General features: G+C 41.5%; 1 protein-coding gene across 2 annotated transcripts in view; it reads right to left on the bottom strand.

Moving 5' to 3' along the window:
- Positions 1–1,182: 1,182 nt before the first annotated feature.
- The window catches only part of LOC143328447 (SH3 and PX domain-containing protein 2A-like), a 55,888-nt gene continuing 30,415 nt past the window's right edge, over positions 1,183–26,655 (bottom strand). The window contains exons 7-14 of one of the 2 annotated variants that reach the window (XM_076743591.1): positions 23,296–23,424; positions 12,310–12,423; positions 9,474–9,557; positions 6,159–6,276; positions 5,740–6,068; positions 5,506–5,555; positions 4,303–4,422; positions 1,183–4,122 (exon numbers count right to left, since the gene is read on the bottom strand). In XM_076743591.1, coding sequence (XP_076599706.1) covers positions 2,194–4,122; positions 4,303–4,422; positions 5,506–5,555; positions 5,740–6,068; positions 6,159–6,276; positions 9,474–9,557; positions 12,310–12,423; positions 23,296–23,424 — 2,873 coding nt within the window. In that variant the 3' untranslated portion in view covers positions 1,183–2,193. The remainder of the gene's footprint in view (positions 4,123–4,302; positions 4,423–5,505; positions 5,556–5,739; positions 6,069–6,158; positions 6,277–9,473; positions 9,558–12,309; positions 12,424–23,295; positions 23,425–26,655) is intronic. The other variant, XM_076743592.1, reaches the window with a different exon arrangement.

Here is a 26,655-nt window from a genome sequence, read left to right as displayed (position 1 = left end):
TGACATGTGGGCTACAACACAAGTTTGTTTACTTTGTTTCTCCTTCCCTGCAGCGTCAACACCAACACTAAAACAGTTATGTGTATGCTAAGTAATATATAACAGTTGAAATGATCAGACAATGTTGGTGAATAAGCTGTCGATATACACTGCTCAAAAAAAATTAAGGGAACACTTAAATCACACATCGGCTCAAGATGAACAAATTATTCAAGTTGATCATCAACCTGTTGAGGACAAAGTCACACCAAAAATAAATGTCAAAAATAGAAACCAAGTCAAGTTGATCCAACTTGCATGAATTTCATCACAGCAAACGCAAGTATGGACGTGCCATCCTGGAGGAGCTTGATTATCTGTGCACCCTGACCAGACAGCAAGCACTGCCTCATGTTACCATTAGTGACAAGGACACTAACAGAAATAGAGAAGAATCAGTCAGGAAGGATAAAGAGAGAGCTATTGTCTGTGGCCACCACATGCAAAACCATCCCCTTTGTGGGGGTTGTACTGCTTTTGTCTCTCCATTGCACCTGTTGTCACTTTCATTTGCACCAAAGCAGGTGTGACTGAGTGACAATCACGTGTGCTTCTTCAATGGACAGACTGAGATCCCTTAAGTTTAACTGACTTGATGTTATACTGTGATGATTAAGTGTTCCCTTATGTTTTTTGAGTAGTGTAGTTTAAAGTAAAGAATATATAGTTGAAATAGTTAGCTAAAAACAATCAATAAACAATTGAAATAGCTAAATGTGATGGATAAAAGTTGAAATAGTTAGCTAATAATAAGGGTGAAGTAATTGAAAGTGATAGTTAAAAGTAACACATAAACAATGAAAATAGTTTAAAGTAATGAATAGCTTTAATAGAAAGCTATAAGTGAGAGATAAGCAGTTGGAGCATCCAGTTTCTGCCACCAGTGATAAATGCATTTGACCAAAGCAACCAAAAACATCCCCTTTTAATAATGTTAAATAACATGTGGTTTCTAATCTATTCATAAGAATGTATCTGGAACATGGCGGGTGGCGTTGATGGAGAGGTACTTTTGCTAATTTGACAAGATGTGGGAGTACATGTCAGAAAAGGTTGCATACCACTGTAGATGAGGACCAAACTTGATGTGTGGGCAAACAGTAACTATGAGTGATGAGAATTAAAAATAAAACAAAGTACTGATGATTGTTGAAAAGTGCATTTATTTAATTCATTCTTTTGGCACTTCAGTTATCATCACTGGTCACACAGTTAACATAAAACAAAAGTGAGCATCCCAGTACTACTGTAGCTGAAGAGTTACGTCAAATTTACTGCCCAGCAGAAATTCAAAATGTTATCATGACTAATAGAGCAGTTCATAGAAATGTTTAAACGGTTGTCAATTCTTTCATCAGTAAATTTCTTAAAATAATAATAAAATAAGTAACATGATTTTTTAAGTAATGAATAAATATTTTCACTGACGTTTTGATTTTGGACAATTAGCCTCTGAAATAGAAACAGTTTCAGGGGAGATCGTCAGGGACTGTTTTTACATTGAAGGATAAAATACTGTGATAATCAGAGATGCTCACAAATTGTTTCGTAAGGACAATATTACACAATTAAGTGGATAAAATATTTCACATAAAGGTGACATACAGTATAAAGAGATATAAAAAAAACATGCAAACAGACAGCACCAAGATGAGACTAACACAAAGCAGCTTTGGCAACAACTGAGATTTTCTTAACGGAAAGGAGGAGGAAAAGGTTTAATTTCAACAGCTCAAGGCATCGTCAGTATAATGAATCATTTCAAACATGCAGTAAGCTTTAAATGCTTAAAAAGTTTTAAAAAATGACATTATAAACTTACAGAGAAAGGTTCAAGTTAAAGGTAACCACTGTAGAATATCATCAAATCATTCTTCCACTCTGGTGTTCTCTTTGGCTGTGTCATTAAGTCCCAATATACTGCTCCTAATGCGACGTCTCAGGCACTGTCTCATGTAGACTCATTTGACCAGATGTCTCATTTTATTTCAAAGTAACAATTTGATCGGCTGCTCTTTCTTTTGGCAAAGGTACCGGGCACGATTTCAATCCTTACTTAATGTCTTAGGGTTAGCCTTTTTCACAAAATAAATGCATCTGTTTGAGTAGTCTTTACACGCATGTTCAGAGTTCTGTCAGCTCCACACATGAGCGCTAGTGCTTTCTCTCGAGGTAATTTGAGGGAACCCATCCCTTCCTTTGTCTGCCATTGTCTAGAATCTTGCAATACCACCATCCATTGGGGTTTCTATCCAGGACCTCCAGACTGGTCCCCTCAGGAAATCCCATGGTCTCCTCATCGCCATGGTAGTCTGCTATGGAGACATACACCTCTCTGAGGTTGTTATGAATGATGTGGGGCTTGGGTTTCACTGTGGATACAGGGAGGGCATTCTTCTGAGAGCCGAGGCCAAGGGATTCAGAGCTACCAGTACCAGATCTGTTCCTGCTGGGTAGTGCTATGTTGTTTGGTGCCAGGCTGCGTGGCACCGTGCCGAAGGAGGCATTGCGTCGCACTGTGGGGCTGGCACGAGGGTGGTCTGTGGAGTTGAGGGACTCATTTCTCCTGAGAGAGCCAACAGGGCTGGGACCATCCCTGATTGGGGCTGATATGAAGACAGACTGAGGTCTGACAACCTGCTGCTGTTTGGCACTATTCTGCTTCCGTGAACCGAACAAGCCAGTAGGTTTGGAGAGGCCACCGGGAGGCTTGGTTGGGATGGGTGGGGTTACCTTCTTTAGGTTTTGGTTGATGTTGTTCAATGCCTGCACCCTTTGTTCGTTCTTTTCAAGGCTGTTGGACTTACTGAGGCTTCCAGGTTTAGTTGGGGTGCCATCAGATTCCGACCCTGCCATGTCATCTTGTTGCCTGATGGGCTCCAGGTAGTAAGTTGGAGCCCAACCCTCTGCATCTCCCCAGCGGACATACCACCAGCCACTCTCCTGCTTCTCCACCACTTCCACCTCCACTCCAGCGGGGAAGCTGAGCTCAGACTCTTGGACTTTCTCATATGGATCTGTGGTGCGATACAGGTTGCAGCCTTCCAGGTCAGAGTCTCCCCGGCTTCCTTTAGAATAGATGGAAGAGAGATCAGATGTGCTCTGAGAGGAGAAGGAGTCCTCTGAGGAGATGACTGAAGCTGTCTCAGAGTCCTCTCCTTTACCTTTGGTGCCATTCTTCAGCTGCCCTGTTGGCCGCAGCTGTCTTCTCAAGGTGCTGATGTCCATCTTCTCTGCACTGGATGCCTTGGCTAGTTGTGGTTTAGGCCTCACCACAGGCTTTAGTTTAGAGGAAGACTTGGTGAAAGAGGATGCCTTGGTTTCCTCTTGGTCTTTCTTGGTTCTGGATAGATCTGGGGTTGACTCAGTGGAGGCAGATTTAGGACTGACTGCCTCCTCAGCTTTGGCTGAAAATGGGCTCCCATTCAAGTCAATCTTGAACTTGTTACCAGCAGGTCTCCATCCACCTGATGTTGGGTTTGCAGTTTTGCCGGTTTCCGACAAAACACTTGTCTTGGAGGAATTTGAGTCCCTGCTGCACTGCCTCTCTGGTGTCTCCCTAAAAGGCCGGAAGCCATCATTCTCATAGATACACTCTTCTTCCCCCTCCACCTCCCCCTCTGCCTCATGGCCATCTTCAAAAGACTCACCCATCTTGAAGGAGGCACTGTGGAGTGAAGAAGCCGGAGAAGGCTTGGAGGACAGATGGGATCCCTTCTCGGAGGAAGTGTCCTCATTCTTTCCATCCACCAAGGAACCTTCTCCTCTCAGAAACTCAAACTCAGACTCCAGATCCAGATCACCAATGGCAGGAACATCATATTCTGGCTCTTCATACACTGGCCTCCCAGGAGATACAGGAGACTCTGGAGCTTCTGACCCAGGGCTGCTGGGAGGTGCAGTCTCCACTGAGTCCTGTTTTTTGACAGGTGGAGCTGGGGGTGGAACTTTTGGGCGGCATAGAGTGCTTGTTCTGCGATTCAGGTTTGGCTTTTTGCGCTTGTCAATGTAGGAACAGGGAGCCCATCCTTCCTTCTCTCCTATCTGAACATACCACCAGCCACCAGAGTTCTTCTCAATGACCTAAAATGCATGTTCAAAATGAGTTTTAGTATCTATGTGAAGGCATTTTCGATTTAGATTCAGAAGGCAGGGTTGTCACTGAGCTAGGATGAATAAAATCATTGAGCAAGAGATATACAGTCATTACCCAAGTTTAAGATTGTCATGCTAGTGAAGTTAACCTTTAAAAAGGATGCTTACCTCTGCTTTCTGTCCTCCATTGAAAGTGATACCATCAGATATACAGGACTGGAAATCTGCGATGGTGTAATACTCTGCTTCAACTGTAGGGGGCTCTGGTGGGGATGGTAACTGAAATCCCTAAGCATAAATGAAATTTGCACTGTTAGACATACTGTGAGTGGTGGAAGGTAACTCAAGTACTGTATTTAAGTCTGGTTTAGACAGAATTTCCATTTAATTTTACATTTATCCGACAGCTGTGGAAACTAGTTGCTTTTCACATAAAGAATTTCCATTAAAAAGCATATGATCATCTTATAAAACAAAGTTTTGGATTTGGACCAGTTTTCAACTTTCTTGACTTGAGGCTGCTAAAAAAATTATAATAAATAAAAAAAATTAAGACGTCTGCAGCTCCAAGTTGTTAGCATTTCCACCAAAGAAAGATCTGACCTTTAAACTTCTGAGATGGTTTCATTTAAATAATTGTTTCAGGTAGTACAAGGTAAAATGAATTATTATTTCACACAAGCACAAAAGCAAAGATCAGAAAAGAATCCAAGAACCGAATACAATATTTTCTCACTGAACTTTGTTTTTCCTTCTTTTCTAGCCCATTGATCATCTCATGATCCCTCACATTTATCTTGTGAGACTTATGAGGGGGCCTGACCCCAGGGACTCGACTAAAATACTTAACTTTTTATAGAGTTGTAAAAACCAGCTCCACCTCAGTGAGCTGCAGCAGTAAATTGCTGCTTTCATACTAATGCATTACAATGCAACATATAAATATTTAAGTCACAGGACTCACAGGATTTTTCAGCAAAATGAGCACTTTTACTTTTGATACTTTAAGAACGTCTTCTTCTAATTAAGCAGGATTCCGAATGTCACTACTATTTGTTATTTGTTATTGTTTGTTGCTAATTCTTCGTACAATGGAAAAGTTGCAGATATCAAAGTCCTGCGCATGACCATTCATTTCAGTTAAATTCAATGTACACATTATGCCTCTGATGATCCCTTTAATTGCTCTTTAACCATGAACAAAAGTAAAGACTGTAAACTGCTATTTAAAATGGCTCACAAGGGGTATACATTTATTAGCAGCTATAAATGCAGCCTTTCTAACAGCATGAGCTTCAATCAATAAAAACTACTTAAATGACTGGATGACTAAAGGGATGGATGGATGGCTAAAATATCAAACCCTCTTACCAGGGTTGCATCTCTTCGAGGAGGAGGTTTTTGCCTGAGGACGGGGGAACCTGTGAAACAATCACAGACCAAGAAAAGCATACATGATTACATTGAAGAAAATACATTTATGAGCCTCAAGAAATTTAACAATAAGATTTTTAAGTTTGAAATTGAGAAATTAGCAATTTGCTGAAACTTGACAGAACTTCAAGTCTCGACATAAATTCAAGCACGCAACATGAGATGACTTACCAATTTCCACCCGGTGAGGGGCGATGCGGGCAATAGCTGGTGAGGCAGGCTCTGCTTTACTCTTTCCATCCTGTGGGGTATTAGCAGGGCTGGAGTCAGCACATGGGATTGGCAAGCTGATCTCCTTCCTGGCCACCTGGGGGCTCTCTGGGACACCTTCAGTTTGCACATCTTTCTCACTCAAGGCTTTCTTGTTAAGCAGGTTACTGATCTCCATGATGTTTCCAATGATCTCCACTGGGCCCGTCACAGTCTTCTTACGGGGAGAGAGGTCATCCTTCAGCTTCTTCAGGTAAGAAGCTGGAGCCCACCCCTCTTTATCCTGGTACCTGTAAGGTAAGTTGGAGGAGAAAATGATGTGAACACATCATCTTTTCGGAATGGTAACAAATGTCTGAAGCAAGTGAGCAGAGGTTTACCTGATGAACCACCAGCCCTCCAGGTTCTTCTGAATCACCTCCACAATGACTCCTTTCTCAAAAGCAATTTCATCCTTGCCCTGGCTGGTGTAGGGCTGCACTGTTACGTATTTCTCTTCTGCCAAAGCCAGAGCAGAGAATGGCAATATTTTAGAGGCCATAAGATCAATAAAACAATATAATTATTGGAAAAGAGAAAGAAAAGAAAAAGAACAAGTATATTCTATCAATCTTTTGTGAAGATTTTTTATATTTATGGGGTTACAGCAATATATAAAAATAGATTCTCTTGCGAGACATTGGCACCAATTTTGCGATATGATACTGGAGCAGGGGTATATCTTTTCTTTAAAACAGGAACTGCTCTGCTTTCTGGCAGTTGGTTCAGCAAGTAGAAGTGGTATGTGTGTTAAAATGGTTTGCTTTTTTATGAAGCTGAGAGACCTTTATAATGCAACGAATAACTGCAGGGCATAATTAATTCTTGCACTTAAAAATATCATGTATGAATCTTGTAGTGTTAGCATCATTACCATGGGCAAAACATTCTGATATTATTGTCTTATGAGCTGCAGTCTGATTCCCAACACAAATAAGGGTTACTGGGGTTAAAGGATAGCGTCACATTTTTTTTAAGTCTGTCTTAAAATAAGACTCACATGCCCATGTGTACATTGAAAAACTACTTGCTCCTCCTCCTGTCTATACTGGCCTCAAAGAAATGCCATCTTAAGTGATAGGGGACAAAATCCACAGTCCCATTTCAGCTAAAACTTGCAATTGGGTATCTTCTAGCATTACAGTATTTTTAGCACAAGATTCCATCTTTTTGCGACTGTCCCTCCACCATGGCTCAGCGAGGAAACACTGTGGAAACACAACAACAAGAAAAAGACTAACTTTGGAGGATACTCGTGTGATTTGACAGCCTCAAACTGCTTTAACCTCAGTGCATTTCTGCACGAAACGGAAACCGTGAATTTTGTCCCACTTTCATTGAAAACACTTTAGAAATGGATGCCTTTGCGGTCAGTGTGAATAGGAGGAACAACAATGCTTACAATGTACATATCTGCGTGAGTATTGTTTTAAGGCAGAACAGAGAAAAAATGTAATCCTTTAAAGCTTGGGACAAACTGAAGACTTGCTGAAAGACTGGACAAACCACACATTAAGACAGTCCATGCACAGATGTTTGTCTTTGAGAGTCAGGAAGGAGCACAAGCCTCATAACATAGTAAATACACTAGACAAAACACTGATCCGTAACCAATGGAGTTCTAGCAGTAGACGATCCGCAAATTGAGCGAAAACACCAACTGTTGCATGTTCTTTATATGCAGTGGTATTTGCACTGAAAAAGACACAATAAAGTGCAAATTTTGGGTGACATCTTGGATGATACGGTGTAGGCTGTACAGCCTATGGAGGGAACTGCAGGTGAATGAACTTACAAAGCTCATTTCAGGTAGAGCTGTTTATTTTACAAGTGACACCAATGGTCACCAACATCTGTCACAAACATCAAACATGTTTAAAATAATTTAAAAATGACTTGCAAGATAAGAACTATTACATATCACACACTATAGCTGTCGGCTGTCAACACCGACTGTCCCAGATTGCAACAGACCAGGTCCAATCATCACCATCAGTCATTACACTGAAATCATCGTCAAGATCAGAGCAACAGTCATAATCTGTGTGCCTGTTTTCAGACACTGATCATGAATCGCAACCTCAATGGTTCATTTCCTGTCATCTCTCTATCAGCATAAAATAAATAAATAAATAAAATGTAGTGGTCCATACTATAAACCACTTTAAGATAACTAAGGTCACAGGTATTCAGAAAAGAAACTGACCAAGAGGAACCACAGCACATGGAGCGAGCAACTAGTGTCCTTAGCCTTGTGACTCTGAGCATCTCCTAACTCAGCACATAACAGAGAGCAGAGGCTCCATTCTGACTTATGCACTCCCATGAGGCCAAGGGGCAGAGCAAAGACATCATTTCCTGTCATTATAGCGATTCCTGTCTGAGAGCAGCCGGCACAGGGAGAAGTGTTCAAGAAGGAGAGGAGCACATAAAAAGGCCCTGTTCTGTATGCTGTCCTCCCTCTTGGTACACAGGAATCAACATTCTGGTGACAAATTTTTCCCTTTTCCTCTTCTCCACCCGTTTCCAGGGTTGTGTCAGAGCTTTAATGGGTGTGGGATTGTAATTCCCTTTGCTTGCAAAAACTACAGTAAGCTCCACGGGTAAAGATATTTCTGTACGCTTTATTTTCCTTTTGCCGGGCTCTTCCGGCCTCTTTGTGTTGGGGCTGGTAAACCATTTTCCTCTCACCAACCTCTTTCAAACAACATCCAGCAATGCAACTAAGGGAAACTCTGAATCAGATGCTATGTTAACCACAACATGCATCGCCTGCATCAGTGTTATAAATTATTCTTGCAGAGTCAGCAAAATATCAGTCTTTTTTTTTTTTTTTTTTTTTTTTTTTTAAACACAAAGCAGGATTTCAGTGCTAGGGTGGAAACAACTCTCTCTCCACTCCAGAGAGCAGCGTCCACTGCCAAGTGCAAAGTTTGGGCTGAACTCAATAGCCTATCCTCACTCCTCTGTCAGCAATTCAAATGCATCTCCTGTGAAAAAAAAAAAACCCTTGGCCTTGGTAAGAAGAACATGTGCAACTTTGTGATTGAGAATGTGATTTTCTTGCTAAATAAGTGACAGATTAATAAGGCTCTTGTTTATCTGTCAATACTGGTTGCTACCCACACCACAGCAGGATAAATGTCTGTTTCTGCCACGCTTTGGTAGAACACACGCTGATTAGAAAACTACATACACGCTTCATTTTCTCATAAAAAAGCAGAATATGGCTCTAAAATGCAGCGTGAGGCATTCCAAAGTCTATTATGCAACTACTTTCAGATGAGTGGGCCGTTTTTTTTCTGGGATTCTGGGAAGATTGGTTTTGGCACGCGGTGTTTAATTATAACAAAAACGCTTACATGGAGCAGTTTTGTAACATAATTTGAGCTTAGCATCAATAATTGGTGTATATAAAAGTTGCTGATTTCACCTTTGCTTTCCAGGCTCATTTCATATCAACGTCAGTTAGTGGTTAGTTGTGGTGGATTGTGGTTTATGATAAATGCTTTTGCGGGATGACGACACATGATGAAAGGCTGAACAAATGTGTGCATGTGGAGAGGGACGAGTTGAGCCATGTGATAAGAGGGGTGAGGAGACAATAACAAAAGGGAGGGAGGGAGGGAGGTGATGCAGCATCTGTCTCAGTTCACCTCGGCTCTGCTGCCTGCTGATGACACCCCCCAACGTCCATCTCCGGTCCAGCCTCTTCAGATGAGCCTTATGTCGCTTAGTAACTGACAGACAGACACACGTGGTGACCAGACGACAACAAACAAACACACATGGGAGACACGAAGAGCAAGCACAAATGTTACACAAACACACAGCACACAAATGACATGGATCCAACCCGGAGAGGCCAATTATTAGCTACACGGGGGACATAAAAACGAGACCACAAAGCAAAACATGGTGGACAGTTAGAGTGGATGGGTGAGGTTACACAGGAAGTGTTAAACCAAGACATCTTTTCTGCGGCCTGTAATTAGGATGTTGTTAGAATGGTTTTCCCATCCTGTTGTGTTAGAGCATCTGGGACACACATTTCTGCAGCAGGAATGCCATCCAATTAATAGAGCAGCTGACAGTACCGCTGGTTGGAGTTGTCAGAAAGTCTATAGTTCCCTGTGCCTGTTGTAGGTAAAACAGCGCAGATGGAAAGCGTTTCTGCCAGCTTGTGTCACATGTCAGAATGATTGAAGGAGCCTGTAAATTATCTTATGTAGGACAAAGAAGATCCTTTTTATCATTAAATACCCTTAATTTATCTGACAGAATCTGAGAGACAGGTGAAAATGAATAAGAAAATCGTATCCCACTATTGCAAAGACTTTTAAAGGAATAGCTTGACTCCATGCCTGGTGAAGAATTAGAGAACACCACTCCAACTGTGAATATGAAGCAACAACAACAACAAACCAACAGTAAGCTTAGCTTAGCACAAAGACTGGTTCTGTCCAAAGGCCACTAAAATGACTTATGAACACATTATATCTTGTTTGTTTCAGTTATACAAAAATCAGCCCATAAAAACTCCACTTCACCGTCCTATGGGGGTTACGTATGAGATCATTTCTTGCCTCTGAGCAGTTGCCAGGCAACCGGCAGAGACTCCAGGATGTTGCCAGTCCCAGCCAAATAATTTAGACGAAATGTGTTAATTTGTGAGCTTCAGAGGTGTTGGTAGACTGATATTTAACCGTTCGGCAGAGCCTGGCTAGCTGTTTTCTTGTAGTCTTTATGCTAGGCTAAGCTAACCATCTGTAGTCTCATATTTACCATACAGACATAAATAACTCTCCTCCAGGAAGCATATTTCCCAAAATGTCTGACTACTCCTTCAAGCAATAGGTTTATTTTTTGCATAAAATGTGATCAAAACAAGGAAGGGGGGATGTTTTTACTCTTTGATCAGCGGGTAAACTCACATCTCAAGCTGTCTGAGCTTTCAACATGTCTCTTTTTTTTGGCTTTTGAGAACGAACGAACATGAATTCCAAATGCAGGTTTTCAGAAATGTGTGTTTTTTTTTTCTGTGACAATGTGGTGGCACAGCCTGCTGAAGACCACAGGACTGACAAAGAAATGCTGTATGAGCTTCATGCCATTCCCATGACCGACCAGACACATAAACACTAATTACACTGACAGATTGTCCTTGGTGAAAACCCCCTGGCAGCAAACTCCAGCTATCTCTGACAGAGTGGAAAGGAGAGTTGCGTGCGCACTTTTGCATTTAGGATTCTATCTGTGTGCTTCTGCATTTGTGGTATGTTTATATGTTGAAATCTTCTTTGATAAATGTGTATTCTGTAAGTCCCAACGGGGAGAAAAGGGCATTTAAACATATTGTGAAACAGAAACACTGTTTAGCCTAATGTATTCCCTCTCTCTCCCCCTCCATCCTTGAGTCATAAGATATACAACACCGAGGGGATCCAGGGTCCCATTGTTACAGAGTACAACAACTGTACAGCAGAAGATGTTTTGGCCAGAACGCTGGAAAATCTTGATGTTTGTTTGGAAGTGTAACACGCAACTTAATTATTTCCGTGCCTCCACTTTGTTGGGTTTTCTCTAACACAATACTGCATAAATCTTAACCAATAAGCTGCAGTTGTTGCACTACCTGTCAAAACTATCAGTCTGTCTGAGTATTTGACACTAATTGAGCTCTATTGCTCTGATATTAGAATTTTTCCACTCCTTTAATATTGAAAATGTTTGAAGAATGAGACAGCTTGAGCTGCTCTTGGATGGCTTGATAACCGTATCCGACAGGGATCGAAACGACTCCATGATTGGACGCTGTCTTCAGCTCCACATGTGTCTGCATTATATTCTGGCAAACTGATGTCTACATAGGTGTGTTTCTTATCATGGTTTTGGATCCTTCTCTGACTCCAGTAAGCTCACGAATTTTAACATCAACACTTGTCTCCTGTGCTGTAACTTATCAGCAATCCACAATGATAAGCAGACATTGCATGAAATAGCATAATTCATGTCAGAGCTTGCTTCAATTAACGATGTAACCATGATTTAAAGAGCACGACTCTTGAGATATTCCCGTTTTATTCCTTACTGCTGATGGAAACACATGTCTCTTTCATGAGCTCACTGTGCGGAGGTCATATCACGTCATATTGTGCTGCATCTTTACTGTACAGAGCATCACTGTACAGAGCATCACTTCAGTGGTTGTGGTCTGGTCTCTGCTGGCGCTCCTCCTTGCTGTTTACCCAGGCCTGAATCTACACTCTGTTCAAGTGTGCTTATAATGGCAGGCAGACAGAGAGAGGTGTTCACTCCAGCCCGGCGCCAGCCGTTAGCGTAGGCCGGCAGTGGTGAAGTAGACGAATTTGCTCCATTTTGTCACAGATCAAAGACTGAGGATTGAGGGCAGAGGTGGTATCTGTGTGTGGGTGTATAACAAAGTGTGAGGTGTGTGTGTGGGCAGAGGCAGGAGAGTCTGCAGAGACTTACCTTCCCCAGCTTTAGAGGCGCCCAGCTCCAAGTCATCCCGTGTGCCACTGTGGGAGTTGAGATAGGTCGCAGGGACCCAACCCTGCTCCTCTGCGGTGCTGACAAACCACCAACCTGTGGAGACACACAGAGGCTGAAAATCACCAGGACTGTGTAGGATGTTTAACAAACATGTCATACAGTGCATTACATAGGAAGATACAGCCTAAACTTTGAGTGGAAGGAATTAAAATGCCTTCGGAGGTCTGGAAGATATGTTGAAATTTTGCAGATGAATTTGGGCCTGTGATAAGATTCCCGCCCCAAAAAATCCACATGATAAATCTCAACAAAGACAGATGAAAATGAACACGGATGACGTACGACCATAGATCTTCCAGTCTGGCTTCCATCCGCCGTCAAATCACTTGCATCTTTGTTTTAGTCAAATCACAGGGATGACCTACACATGAACATGAGAAACTTCACTGTGTTGCCAACAGAATCTACAACTACAGACAGGGCCAAGAACATCAGAGGGAACGCCGGCTGGCTGTAGCTCGACTCGTGACGAGGTCTCGTTCAACCTGCGTTTCATCAGGATCAGTCGTGATTCCAGTGGGTAGGACGATCCTGAAGCACTGTTACAAGCCAACATATCCATTTGCACTGTTGCAGCTGATTTGACTCAGTTCCTCTGACAGCATTGCTCTGACAGTTCCTTTATGACAAATGCCTCAGCTGGAGAGGTGCACAAGTCTGATCCCAATAAAGCGAACGAAGTGCATTTATCCACTGTGTCACATAAGGTGTGCTGATGTAAAGTACGACAGGAGACCTAAAGTGAGAGCTAAGTGACAAAGCTGGCACAAAAACAGTCCTATATGTGGTATGCTACACATGCACTATTTGCTGTGGTTACAGGAATACAATATGGCTGACAGCTGTCTGGACAACCCATAAAGAGGAAAGGAGTGTTCCATTACACCTCCACAGCTGGTCCAAACGTCCAGTGTACATTTTCCTACAAAAATGGTGTGTTATGAGGTAGTTTAATTGCACATAATTAATAAAAAAAAAGAAGCAGAATGTAGTTTGAGAGCCTATCATATTAATTGTACAGTACAAGGATGAAGCAAAATTACAGGATGCTAATATGGAAATAAGAGCAAAGACATTTTACACCCCTGCATTAGGTAATTGTTATTCATCTATATGTAGTGAAAAATGTTCCTTAATCATGTCCTTAATCTTACAGTCATGCCGCACAATTAGGCAGGCAGCATTTAAAGGGCGCTGTGAATTAGAAAAAGCTAGTTTATTATTGGTGTTTGATTGTTGACGTGAACATGCAGTGTCAGTGTTGAAGACTTTTTTTTCAAGAGAAATGGTTTAGTACAGTCAGAGAGAATTTTAAAAATTACTACACGCACCATTTCCCACCTGCTGGATGGTGGCATGTGATCTCTCAGAGCGGAGATACAAACCTCTGCCAGCAGTGAACAATTGGCCAACCTGTTATTACATTCAGAGATGTCATGGTTTTCTCTACATTTTACTGATTTCTGCATTTGTGCCTGTAAGATTTGGTATCAGGTTCCTTTCTCAGGCAGTTTCATACCATAGTTATACTTATAAATACCTAATAATTGTGTAATGTTGGCAATCCCAAATTCTAATGACTAACATGACTGGATCAAATTGTTCTCTGGCCTTACGCCAATCTGTCCACCAACTTTAACTGGAGTGCTAGAAGATGTCCTGCTGACAGACTGCATGACTTTTTCAGTGCAGGAAATCACAGAGAAAATCCTTCCAGGGCTTTTTTATCTTACGCAATCAATCTCTGTGATTCATGTGAGGGATGATTTATTTTACTGAGGATCCTGCTAAGCTACACAACAAAATCATCTGTATAGTGGGGCTATTTTGCATAGAGTCAGGGTGGGTCTAGATAGGAGGATGCTGTTAGTGTTTGGCTCTGAGCAACATGCTGGCTTGGACTCAGGTACGTAACAAGCCGTGTAATGCACTCAGTCTTTGCACCAAAGCTGTGGCTTGAACAAAACCTCATGCCAATAAATCAGAGAGAGCAACAAGCTATAAAAAAAACAAAACAGTGCCAAGCAAAAGGACACAAAATGCAGATACGGTGGAGTTGAAGGTTTGTGAGAAAATTCAAGGATTGTTAAACATTTATTATACTGTCATCCTAATTTTAAATGAGTTCATTATACCAGCATTTTGCAATACTTCATTAAGTCACTGACGACATTAAAATAAATCTGATGTGTCCTGTTTAATGACCAGCAAAGGGCAACGTCAACTACATTAGTGGTACATTAAATTAAATTGACCATTATAAAGAAAGGTCAGCTTGGCAGAATGAAAAAGACCTACATCAACTAAATAAAGAAAAAAATTCCTTACATTAGCAAATTGCCATTTTCAAATTAACATGGCAGCTTGGGGGAAATGTTATTTTCACTTTAGCAAACTGACACTTAAGCACATAAGCAAATCCAAGACTAAGGTGTAGAATGTGCTTTAATTGAGAGCACTTGGCTGTAAGTCTGAACATACATGCACAGCGAAGCCGGTCACTTTAAAAGGCCTCAGTAAACACATGCTGTTACTGATGGCTCGGCCCACCTTGCTTGTGTTTTTCAGCCATGCTCACATATGGCAGGTGCTTAGGCTGAGTTCACCGAACCTCAAAGGAAGCAATAAAAGCAGTTTTAAAAAACACACACACATTACACAAGTGCTGTTTTCGTGGCCATTGCAGGTTAATGTCAGACAGGTTGCACTTACATGAAATGCAAGAGAAAAGCCCGCTTCTAATCGAGAAACCTGCTTTGTGTCTTTCATGTGTTCATTCACGGAGTAACTGCAATTCAATCTCACACAAAACGAGGTCCACAGTGGATGTATTACACATATACAGTAAAGTCCTCCCACTTATTCTAAGCTTTTTTAAGATATTACTTTAAGGTAATAGTTTTTTGTTCATTATCTTTGTGTTTTTTTTTTTCTCTAAGCTGCTGTTAATTTTCCCACTGGGACTGATAAGTGCTCTATCTATTCATCCATAATTATAGAATAGAATATAATTTGCTGACTTTGCTGCTACTAATCTCACCAGCATGTCGCTTTGCTAGACACAGTATTGCTCTATTAGTTCAACACCACTTAATGCCTTAACGCTACTGTAATTTTGATCTTATTGTTTGATTCTATAGTTATTTTATACCCTTTGTAACTATTTATTTTTTTAGTTGCATGTTTTTTCTGGCATTGTTTTGCTGCTGTAATACCAGAATTTCCCCTCTGGGAGATCAATGAATATCTTATCTTGCATAGGCAACACAAAATGACAAAAATCCAGCTTTCATAAACTATGTGCTGAACATGAACTTATTTAATCCATAGGCTATGTTTCAAATGAAATGACCCTATAAACGTCACATATCATCTCTTTTGTTTGCATCATTCTTGAGGAATATCTATTGGCAGGGGAATATGATTCTGAACTTCATCTGTGACAGGGTTATCATTAGTGCATTCATCATGACCAAGACTTTAAACTGAGGTCATTACAAATGAAACAGCTGTTTCCTGGGTCTCCAGCTGCCAAGACAGAGATTTTGCATGAAGTGAAAAAGTTAAAAGCAAAGCTGAGTGAATTGTGAAGAGTGAATGAAGTCGTGGATTCAGTTGCTGAAAGGTGAAATTGCAGATAATAGGAAGAAGATTAGGAGAGGAACGTGCTCTCTCTTCCTCGTTTCCGGATGGCAGAGATTATCCGAACAGATGTGGGAGGAACAAAGGTGAAGGAAGCATACCTTGTGTCTGGAAATATGTGTGGGGGTGTGTGTTTCTACGAGTGCACATGTATCAGTGCAACTGTCTGGTTCCCACAGCAGAGAGTGCTGACACACATTACAAAGCTACACCTGCATCTGTGCCTTTGTTTTTGATCAGTCGATAACACAAACTGCTTTCCTCCATGTATCCCTGCATCGTTATCCACGTAAGGAAAAGTTGAAAATCTTGGAAAGCTGCTACAGAGTTTCAACCACAACGGAAAAAAAAAGAACACAGCCAAATGCTGACTGGCAATACACTTTGCTAAACATTATTCAATATTACGATTATAGCTACTTAGTCAACATCCTGAGTAAATCAAAAAGCTTTTAAAGCGTTTGAGCAGAGTTTCGTTTCGGGGTCAGTGGTTGCATAAGACAATAGCTAAACCCACAACCCTCTGGTGGAGATCTCACATAACACCATCACACCATAGGATCATGACCACAGGCAACAACCTCAAATGTCACAACCTCAGAAAGCAAGAAACCAAACAGTTTGTCTTGACAACACTGTTGTACTAGACTACAAGGACATCATGAAGCACTGGGTGTTTGAAGTGTAGCTGAGGGCAAGTTGTAACTAAGTCTGTGCTTTGGTATTCGAGTGCAAAACTGGTCAGATTACATGTGTAATAAAATAAAGAAAATGATGATGTGAGCCTAATTTAGACTGCATGAAACATGCAGATCTGGATTTAAAGCACAAATGTGAGATTTGGGGAGTGGTGGGGGGTTGGATGAGAAGTCAGTATAACTCTCATATCTGTCTGGACCGCAGACCGGATGGTAAGTCATGTTATGAAAAGGCTACAAATCGTTTTCTATTTTGAGACATATTTTCTATTGATCAATAAATTGTTAGTGACGCTGAATATACGGTGTTGCTGGAGATCCTTCACAGCGATCCTGTCCCCAGAGGAAAGTGGGTTTAATGTGGCTTCGTTGACAACGTTGTCATGGTCAGTGATTTGCTATCAGCTCCTAAACCTGCAGACACAGAATATGTATTGTTTCCTCCAGTACACGATTTCTACAACTCGTGTAAATGTAGCTGTGAGAATCTGAGTCAGACATAAATACAGACTAATTGTCTGAGAATTGTCTGCCTCGGCTTTGTGTTGGCCAATCATAAAAGATGTGACATAATTGACCGTGAATAAAAACAAATAAGCGTGTTTCCAAAAATGTCAAACTGCTCTTTTAAATAACTATGAGCAAGGCATTTCAAAAAACAACTGACTGCATTATGAAGAAAAAGAAATGTTAGCTATGTAAGATGAAAGCTTTGCAACAATTTGACAATGCCAGATGGAAAAATGCTACTGAGGCACTTATTTTTGCAAAGAAAAAGTATGAAATGTAAACAGATGCTCACTCTCAGACTTTTATGGAGCTGTCCTCGTACGCTCACCTGTATTATACCCCTGCAAGTGCAGATACAGACACATAATGAGACTGAGCAGCAGTTCTAAGCTCTATTTGTCATACAGTATCTGCCATCTGGAAACTCGATCAGCTTTAAGACCCATGCTTCATTTTTACTGTAATCAACAACAGATTCTAAACTGAAACGAGAAACTAGATTTATGCCATTTGGGGTTTTTCCCAAGGTGACTGGATGACCTATAAAACAAAACCACAATCTAGATACACAATCAATCAAGTCAGATAGCAGAGCAACAGCATGCCTAACACACTGTGACATTGCAATGCTCCTTAATATCCTCCTCATCCCTACAAATATATCATTGAGATAAATAGACCTTTAAATGTACTGAAATCCGACATCAACATTGTTTTGTGCTTTGGAGTAACTCTGTAATACTCGTGAAAGATTTCTACACATCTAGCATGAATATGAGAACCACAGATTCAGCAGCACAAGAAGGCTTTTTTTTTCCACGACCTGAAATGATGAGGAATGCAGTGGCTCAGCAGTCCTGCAGATATCTGACACCACTGTTGAGCAGAGCAGGAGAAAACACCATTCATTTCCAGCTTCTGTATTCATTAACAGTGGATCCAGTATCAAGGCACAAGGGGGAAGGTACCCAGTCCAATACACACACTTCTAGTTTTCATAAAACACTGGGTTTCAATTACCTGGGTGGCTCTGGTGTGGGGGTGGGTTTGGGGGAAAACGGCACAACACAGCTTTCAAGGGCTGATGTTGACCTAAGGAACAACCTCCCAGCCTCTCAATGGATCCCCTCATGGTCTGAACGAAGCTATAGCCCACAGCTTGTGTGCTCTCTACTGATTTGGAGACACAGCAGTCCTTGAGGGTCTGAAAGCCCACCTTTTAAAATGCTGGTTTAACTCAATGGTCAATTCTTCTGTGACTGCGAGAGAGGCACCTTTATGGCTCCACAGACTGATTTCTGTGCACTATTATTACGACTATTTGTCCTCTTAAATAGTGTTAATGCTCCTGTTCTTCATCCACTCTGCCTGCGTTGCTCTGTGACAAGATGCAAGAAAAAACAGCAGTAGGAGCCTCCGTTGAAATGCCCGTTACAAACCTCCAATTTGAGTTTCCATATCTAAAAATACAGGATAAGGTTAATTTCTTGAGACAGTCATGAGTACTTCCTATGGTAAGCTGAAAGAATGTGGAGGATGGGGATTACTATGAGAGGATAATGTGTCTTCCATCTGCTGCTGCAACTTCAGCTTAAAAAAGACATTTAACACTTGGCAAGTTTTCTGCGTCATGTCTTTCGTGGTTCATTGACAAGAATTATAGGGTTTTTCTTTTATACAAGGCAACATGTTCTTGCTGAAACTGCACAAACTGAAGGCTTGCACACTAGCAGCACTAGAACACTGACCTTGTCTTTAACCCTCCTGCCTATCAGAGACAGAAAAACTGCAACAGCCATTGTTCATGATGCTGTCACACTTGCAGGAACCACTGATGCTAAAATCTGCATAAAGCTTGCAGATTTTTCATTGACCCACTGATTATAATACATGTTTTGGTGCTACTATCTATGTACTGAAGGAAGTCAACTGTCATTCTAATAAACTGTAATCTGTGCAGGCTGAACAAGAGGACCTAGGGAGTACTGTAGACCAGCGCTACAGTAAACAGCACAATGATAACAATGATAGGAGAAGCTACTAATAAAAAAGGATCCAAGTTGAATTTTAGTGAAATGAAGGCCGGCACGATAGCATCAGCAAACTGTTGTTGCTTTAGCTTCCCTACATAAATCATATTCATTGAACTTAGTTTCTCTCCATATCTTACCCTGGTCACCCCCCCACCCCCAATTTTATCTAGATCAGGAAGTTATGTCATTATTCACATACTGCCTTATAAAATTTCATAGATAACTTTCAATTCTACAGGAGTAATGCTTGAAAGAGTAAGTCTGCGCTCTTGGCGTAAACTCAGTTCCTGGAAGAATCAGCCTCTCTGAATACTGAACTCCTGCTGAGCTGAGCCCTGAGATAATCTCGCTTCCAGCCTGAAGACAGAAACAATGTTGTATTGGTACATTTTTTCCATGTGAAGGTAAAGAAGACATTTTGCACATCCATCTCTGCCATGCTGAGGGGCCAGACCTGCTTAATCTGCCAGGATTGGACTCCAGCAGTCTCTACAGGCTTTCAGCCAGGCAGCTGAACATCACCCGCAGGATTCCTCTGTTACCTTCCAGCTTCTCTATGGCTCAGATTTGTCAAACTTAAAATCTGTTCGTGAGGACAAACAGGGCAATTTTATACAGTTAAGATCGCTGTCTCCATAAGTGACCCTTAAGGCTCTTCCTGAAATTTCACTCACTCCACCCTACTTAAGTAAGCTCACTGGAGCAGTAGAGATACAATACAAACTGTACATGGGTGGTGCCAGGGGGTCTTTGGGGGAGCCAGAGGGACTGACGGATGTGAGCTGGCCTCTCCAAAACAGACAGGCATTCCTGGAGTTCATCTGGCAAACTGTAATTCATAGAGACTGACTTGGAATGGAGACAAGTTAAACCCTGATTGGTCCACAGAGACAGATTTTCAACACAGGACTGGGCACAACACACCTAACGCTGCCCTTGAGGTGTAGGCAAACCAGCTGCATTAAGTACATTATTTCCAGAAGTGACTGCAAATTATGTTTTTCCTTCCTACATACTACCCCATTAAAGGGCAAAATTTAAACCACTGAGTAGAGAGCATCTGAACTGACCAACAAGGCTGCAAGCTTAACTTTGGTTAACATCTCTCCAATATAGTGTAAACTGAGGAGGCATCCTGGAGGATCCATTAAGCCATTATAATGAACCAACCTCTCTGAACCACTAACTTTGGCAGGAAATGTCTTTTTCCATTTTCTCCCCGAGTTTCTCCCTGCGCTACTCTCTCCTCCTGAGCCAGCATCTCCCCCTGGCAAACTCTCATAAACTAGAGAAATAAAATAGCTGCAGAGGGAGTGAGGACAGAGTTAATAATTATAAAACACATTTTGAATACAGCATAGGTTTTGACAATACTAAAATGTAACTTGAGTAATATTTTCATATCGCTCCTGCAGATTGCATGCATTTTTATGGGTCTTAGCAAACAGCAACGCCTGAGTTTTAAAAGTATTATGCCAGAGAAACTACATGCTACACAAGAACATCAATCAGTCTACCTTGGTGTACCCTGCTGATTTACCACATACTGCACCTACTTTAAACTTAACAAACCAGAAATCAATATAAACTACTGTACCAACTGAAAGAGAGGCCACGACACAAACTGTGCGATGGAAAATACTGTCTTGGCTCGGGACAGCAGGCTGGAAAAGTGGAGAAAGCTGAGCTCGCTTATAGGTCTGACCTAGATTCACTAGCCCTGTTAAAGGCGCATATTATCTAATCCAAGGTAAGGAAAAGTCGATAACTGCATGGGCAGCAGTCACAGCCACGGTCTATGGTACAGTTGCTTTTACAGCAGGACTTCTGCTAAAGGACTGGGGTGAATGGCAAAAATAACACAGAGCCGTTTTTTTTTTTTCCATTTCTTGATCTGTCACTGCTACACTCTCACACCTTTGTGTAAAAAAAAATCTCATATAAAGCCAGTCAGACACACAATGCTGATACAAAATGAGATGGCAAGATGACAGCGTACAGATATTTTCCACTCAGTGCATCCAGAGAAATCTGCATGGCATTAAAGGAAAATATGTGACTATAGCTGGAGGCTCAATAAAAAACGCTTTTATCATTATAAATGTAATAGCCACCTTTTAGTGCCTCTAACTCAGCACATTTAGCTCTGTAATGCACAGATCAATGTGTCAGAAACCATTAAAGGGTTTGTACTTATCCTGCAAGGGAATGGATGCTAAATCAAATGAGCTCTGAAATCTTCTTAGCACACACCTGGTCTTGTTAGTATTGGCAAAGGGATATGGAGTGATGTCACCCAGCCAAATGGAGCAGATTTAGCCGACTTCCATTGCAGGAGGTGTTGAGTTTTTACTTAAATGCTAGCACTGCTGCTGGAAACAGTCTCCATAGCAAGATGTAGAGGGGTGGAGGGGTTGTATTTACTTCAGATCTCTGTGAAAGTGTCCATCAGTGTATAATAAAACTGTCAAATAGCATTAGTGTGTGTTTTAAGAAGCCTAGATCCTACTGTTTTTGCCTTCTAGAAACTCATGACAAATCCAACCGAACCAGTGATGAATGAATGAGCTGAGCTGAGAGTGGCAACAAAATATAGCCTGCATCAGAGAAGAGGATGAAACAGAGCTATAATAACATGGAAGCGAAGCTGCAGCAATAACACGGAAGCCATAGAAATCATAAATCTGCAACGAGACCTCTGAAGTGCACGAGTTTCAGATTCTGCATGGGTCATTGACACGCAGAGCAACTGCTACAGCTTTGCATCGTGGTCAGCTGAAACACAAAAGCGAAGACGGGGCCTCAACTTAAAAAGCACAGGACCATGCAGCACAAGTTCATGGAGGAAAGCGCTCATATAAGGCCCCCGATAAAAGGACTTCAAGGTGTTGGAGTATCCGCCTCACTGTGGCTCCCCATAGAGTTGAAATCCTACTGGAGCAGGGAGTGAAAACAAATACACGAACCCTAAGGCAGGACACGTGACACTTCAAAGTGATCCGCCTATGCGGACCCTCTTCCTTGAGGCCAGTGTGGCATGGCATTTTCACTCACACCCATCATGAAACCCAAGTCCCATTGCCTTCCTGGCCACTGCTTCCTCCTCCATCTTTCTTTCCCCACTGAAGGACACATGAGTCCCATTACTGTTTTACTGTCTCAGCACACCATTAAAGCTCAACGTCAGACCCTGTTTCTGGGCCCTCTCCAGTCACTCTCGTGCTCCAAGTGGCAAATTCTCTTCAAAATAAAAGTGACTCAGGGAGGTGCTTAGACCAGTGATAGTTGATAGTTTTACTGTGTTTAAGACACATGATTTGATACACATATAGTGAATAACATGTAACTACAGGGTCAGTAGCTTTTTCTGTGTCTCTGTGTCAAAACATCTGCAAAACTATGTAACCAGTTTTCATTTTACAGCATCTCAAACACAAATATCATATTTACATGTTTTTTTTGTCTTCAATAGATTCAAGTTCCTGGAAGCATTACATCATATTCCTAGAATAACATGAAGCTTTGCTTTATGTCAGTGTGCTGCTGACTCATTAACCACTAACTATTGTGAAACTGAATGACATATTACCTAAAACATCACGTTGGCCTTGTTTGCTAGCTCTTTCCAGGGGTGAAACAGCTGACTAAGGACTCTGCAGCTGGCATTTGTAAATCCGGCATGTCTTACTGGCTTTCCATTAAAGTGAGGTGGAATAATTAATGCGAGTCTGGAAGACATTCCTCTTGCTACAGGCAACATTTTGGCCCTCAGCCAAAACCAATAGTGGGGAAAAAACAGGGCTGACTGCAGGCCAAAGTGAGCCTCCAGATGGGGCTAAGTAACAGCTAGCAAGCTGTGGACAAAGGAGGTGAGAGGGTTGAGTTAGGGAAAAGGGCAGCATGTTTGAGGAGCTATGGTCTGAATCATGAAAGAGTCTGTTTGTGTCTGACATACACACAACATGCATGCAAACTGTTCCTGCTCAACATGTCTTTGTAGCACAGTTGTTTTGATTACTCACCACTTTCGCTCTTTTCAATGACGTCGACCACCTCGCCTGCTTGAAGGCTGATTTCTGCAGGCTCTTGTTTCTCGTAACTGGCCACCACCACATACTGTTCCAGGAGCATGGGATCCGAAGCATCCAGACCTGGGGTTGATGGGAAAAAACATGCTGTCAGCCAGCTGCCAGCCATAGGTCCACGAGAACGACTGCTGGGCACTCGTTGTGCCATAGGCCACTTTGTCTGTAGAGCTCAGCCAATCACAATATTCACAGGGCTCAGTGCATCTTCCTGAGAGTCTAGCCATAGAGCTGCATCCCCCTCCAGCCCAACAACGAGGGCAACGGAGATGCTGAGAGTCTAGGAAAAGAATATCCCTCCAAAAAGTGAAGGATCATGCAGTCAAGTGCAGAAGATCCATTCTGTGTTACTGAAGAGGCCTCATCCTTACTGTCCAACGAAGCTGGGACTGGGACATTAGATGCAGGTAGGCACATTAACACAGTGGAAAGAGGAGCAGCAATGAGAAAGCAGAAGTAGCTATAGCAGTGCTAGAAAACTGAGCTAAAGCCAGCTGAGGACAGGACAGTAGAGTGGGAGAAAGAAATGGTTTCCCTTGGAAAATAAACCATCTGCTAAAAAGCCTCTTTCTCCTCAGTTGGGGCTGGAGCTGGAGGAAGAGTAGGGGGTTGTGTACACCAATCATAAGAGTCGGCACTAGAGGTCTTAAATAGAACCAGATGAAGGGGCTGGAGCTGTGCTCAGAGGGATGGCCCTCTGTCTCCATGAAACACTAGAGCTCTGACTACGGCGTGCAGCCCAGCCAATGGAAATCTTCCTTTCTGTACTTCACAGAGTTAACCATATAAACACCAGCAGTGACTTAGTTTTTGCAGTTTGTGCCTGTTTTCAGAACTTGGTCACATCCACTACTTAACCAGGGTTTGGTTCACTCTAACTAACAACAGGGAAGCCTTTTTTTAAGACAGAAGCATGTGATTCTGTTTGTAAAAACGTCTGAAGAGCCTATAGTTACTGATATATTCCACTACATTTTTCCCCCTCACATGGGTAAGGTCACATTAGCTGAGCCTGGCTGAAGCCTTAATCATGAAAAATCCTTAAAGCAAGCATAGCTGAAGGAGCTAAGGCAGATCTAACAAGCGTCAGCTGGATTCCAGACACGAGCCCAGCTGACTTTCACTTCACACATTAACAGGAGCTTCTGCTGACCACTGAGTTCAAAGCTCCTAATAGAAGAGAGATAGCGGCTGCACACTTAAGATTAGATCTGTTTACCCTCATAACGCTGCAACAACAGATGCACAATGTACTTTTATGGTGTCTGAATAACAGTAAAAGATCCACAAACAAAGTACAGATCACAATCTCTATTTATGGTTCTATTGGTATCAGTTGGTGAGAAGAAAAATGAAATATGTAAGCTCGTGACTCACACAATCAACAAATATTTCCAGAAAGATAATGTCACACGAAGAAGAGAAAGCAAAGCGAGCTCAAATAAAAAATATATTTTTTAAGTGTGGTAATCACAGTTTCTGGAAAAAGGAGCTCTGTCTTATCCTGAGGATGGAAAATAAGAACAATTCAGTCCAAAAGATGGAAGGTTTGAGGCTTAGATAAGGAATGATTGAGGCAACGTGGATTAAACTGCCATTTCTCCAAAGGGGTGACCCGGAGACAGTTCTTCAGACGAAAGATTAACATTTCTCTATCTGGATAATATTTTGCGCTCAGTTCAGGAACTACACTTGAAATGTCAAGGAACTCATAACTTATGTGGATGAACTCAACACCATTAGCATCTCAAATGCTAAAACTGCCAAAGAGTCTGACACTGGATTACTGTGGTCTGTCTGTGGTTTATGAAGCCTCACGTTATTTGTGCAAGATGTTTTGTCAAACCACAAAGTTGGGTGCAGAAACACTGGAAAGAACATATTATTTAAATTCTGGGTACTGCCTTCTTGTTCTTCAAAGTATAATATGACAGCAATTACTTTAGTTACAGCAAGCAGTGATATTTATTTTGACACTATTCTTGGAAATGTGTGGTTGGGTGGTTTGTTTTAACTCGCAGATCAACGAGCACTGGTCACTAATGATGTAGCCTCAACAACGACATAAGAAGACTGACTGCAACATGTTTTGCTGCAACTATTGCTACTGCTATAACTATCACGATCCACCATTTTCCTTCTAATCAGACCACAACAAAACAGCAAACCTGTGAATTTATTCTGTACCTTTGCTTATTTAATAATGAATCTGGCCTTGAAATAGAATTATGACTTGTCGGGAACCGAATTCCAAATAAATATGTTATTGCGGACATTGTCTAAACAACAAAAAAAAGAAAAAAGAAAAAACACATTTGTTAACAATATATTTTCAAGACAGATGGACATAAAACGCATGACCTCATAAAACCAAATTCTACGTCAAATGATGTAAATGGCGGTTTATAAAACACACGATTAACTACTGCTGTGAGTGAACAGTAAATCTGAGACCTGAGGTGAGTGAGTAAAGACTTTGTCAGCAAAGTCAATAGGCCTGAAAAACAAAGGCTAATATTTCAGTCTCATTCAGGAAATGAAATGTTTTGCAACAGCAGGAAGACAGAGCCAGAACAAGGAGAACATGTGTGAGAAAAACGGGGTGAAACAGTGCTGGACGGGATAGCTTTATTTTCAAATGGACTATGTACAGAGACACCAGAGAATAAAATGAGACTTAGAAATTACTGTGTACAAAATAAGGTTTTGATGAAATGCAGCAGCGCAGTAAAATTACAGTACTTCAATCAGTCACCGCCTGAAAAAAGCCGGTTTAACATGGTATACGAAAGTTGTTGAGCAGTGATTGCTTCTGCACATGCCAGGGGGTATGCGGAAAGACTGTGAGTAGCTGCACTGATTTGACAAAACAGAAATTACGATTTCATTAAAAGCAAACACGGTATACATACATCCACCTACAGAACCATCTTTAAAAAAAAGGGCATGACAAGCCAGCACAGCAAGCAAGTGCAGAAGGTCGAAATAGCTTAAAGCAATGGATAAATGGTTGAAAAAGTTAGCTAAAACCAGGCTAATGGGTAAATGGTTAAAAATATAGCTAAAATGGATGAAGGTTAATTGTATGAAAAGCAAACTTAGCCAAAGTGATATACACATTGTAAAAATAAATACTTCTATATCATTAGTAATTGAAATTAAATTCATTAAATTCAAATGACCAGATTTGGAAAATGATGGGTGGTGTCCATGAAGGAGTGCACAAGTTCATCTGACGGGGCTGTGGGGATACGTCTGACGAAAAAAGGTCGGGAACCGTTACAGAGTGTGTGAGCA

The sequence above is a fragment of the Chaetodon auriga genome, chromosome 11, assembly GCF_051107435.1.
Source record: "Chaetodon auriga isolate fChaAug3 chromosome 11, fChaAug3.hap1, whole genome shotgun sequence".
Lineage (NCBI taxonomy): Eukaryota > Metazoa > Chordata > Actinopteri > Chaetodontiformes > Chaetodontidae > Chaetodon > Chaetodon auriga.
Note: the sequence above shows the minus strand (reverse complement) of the source record. Positions and strands in the feature narration are given on the sequence as shown.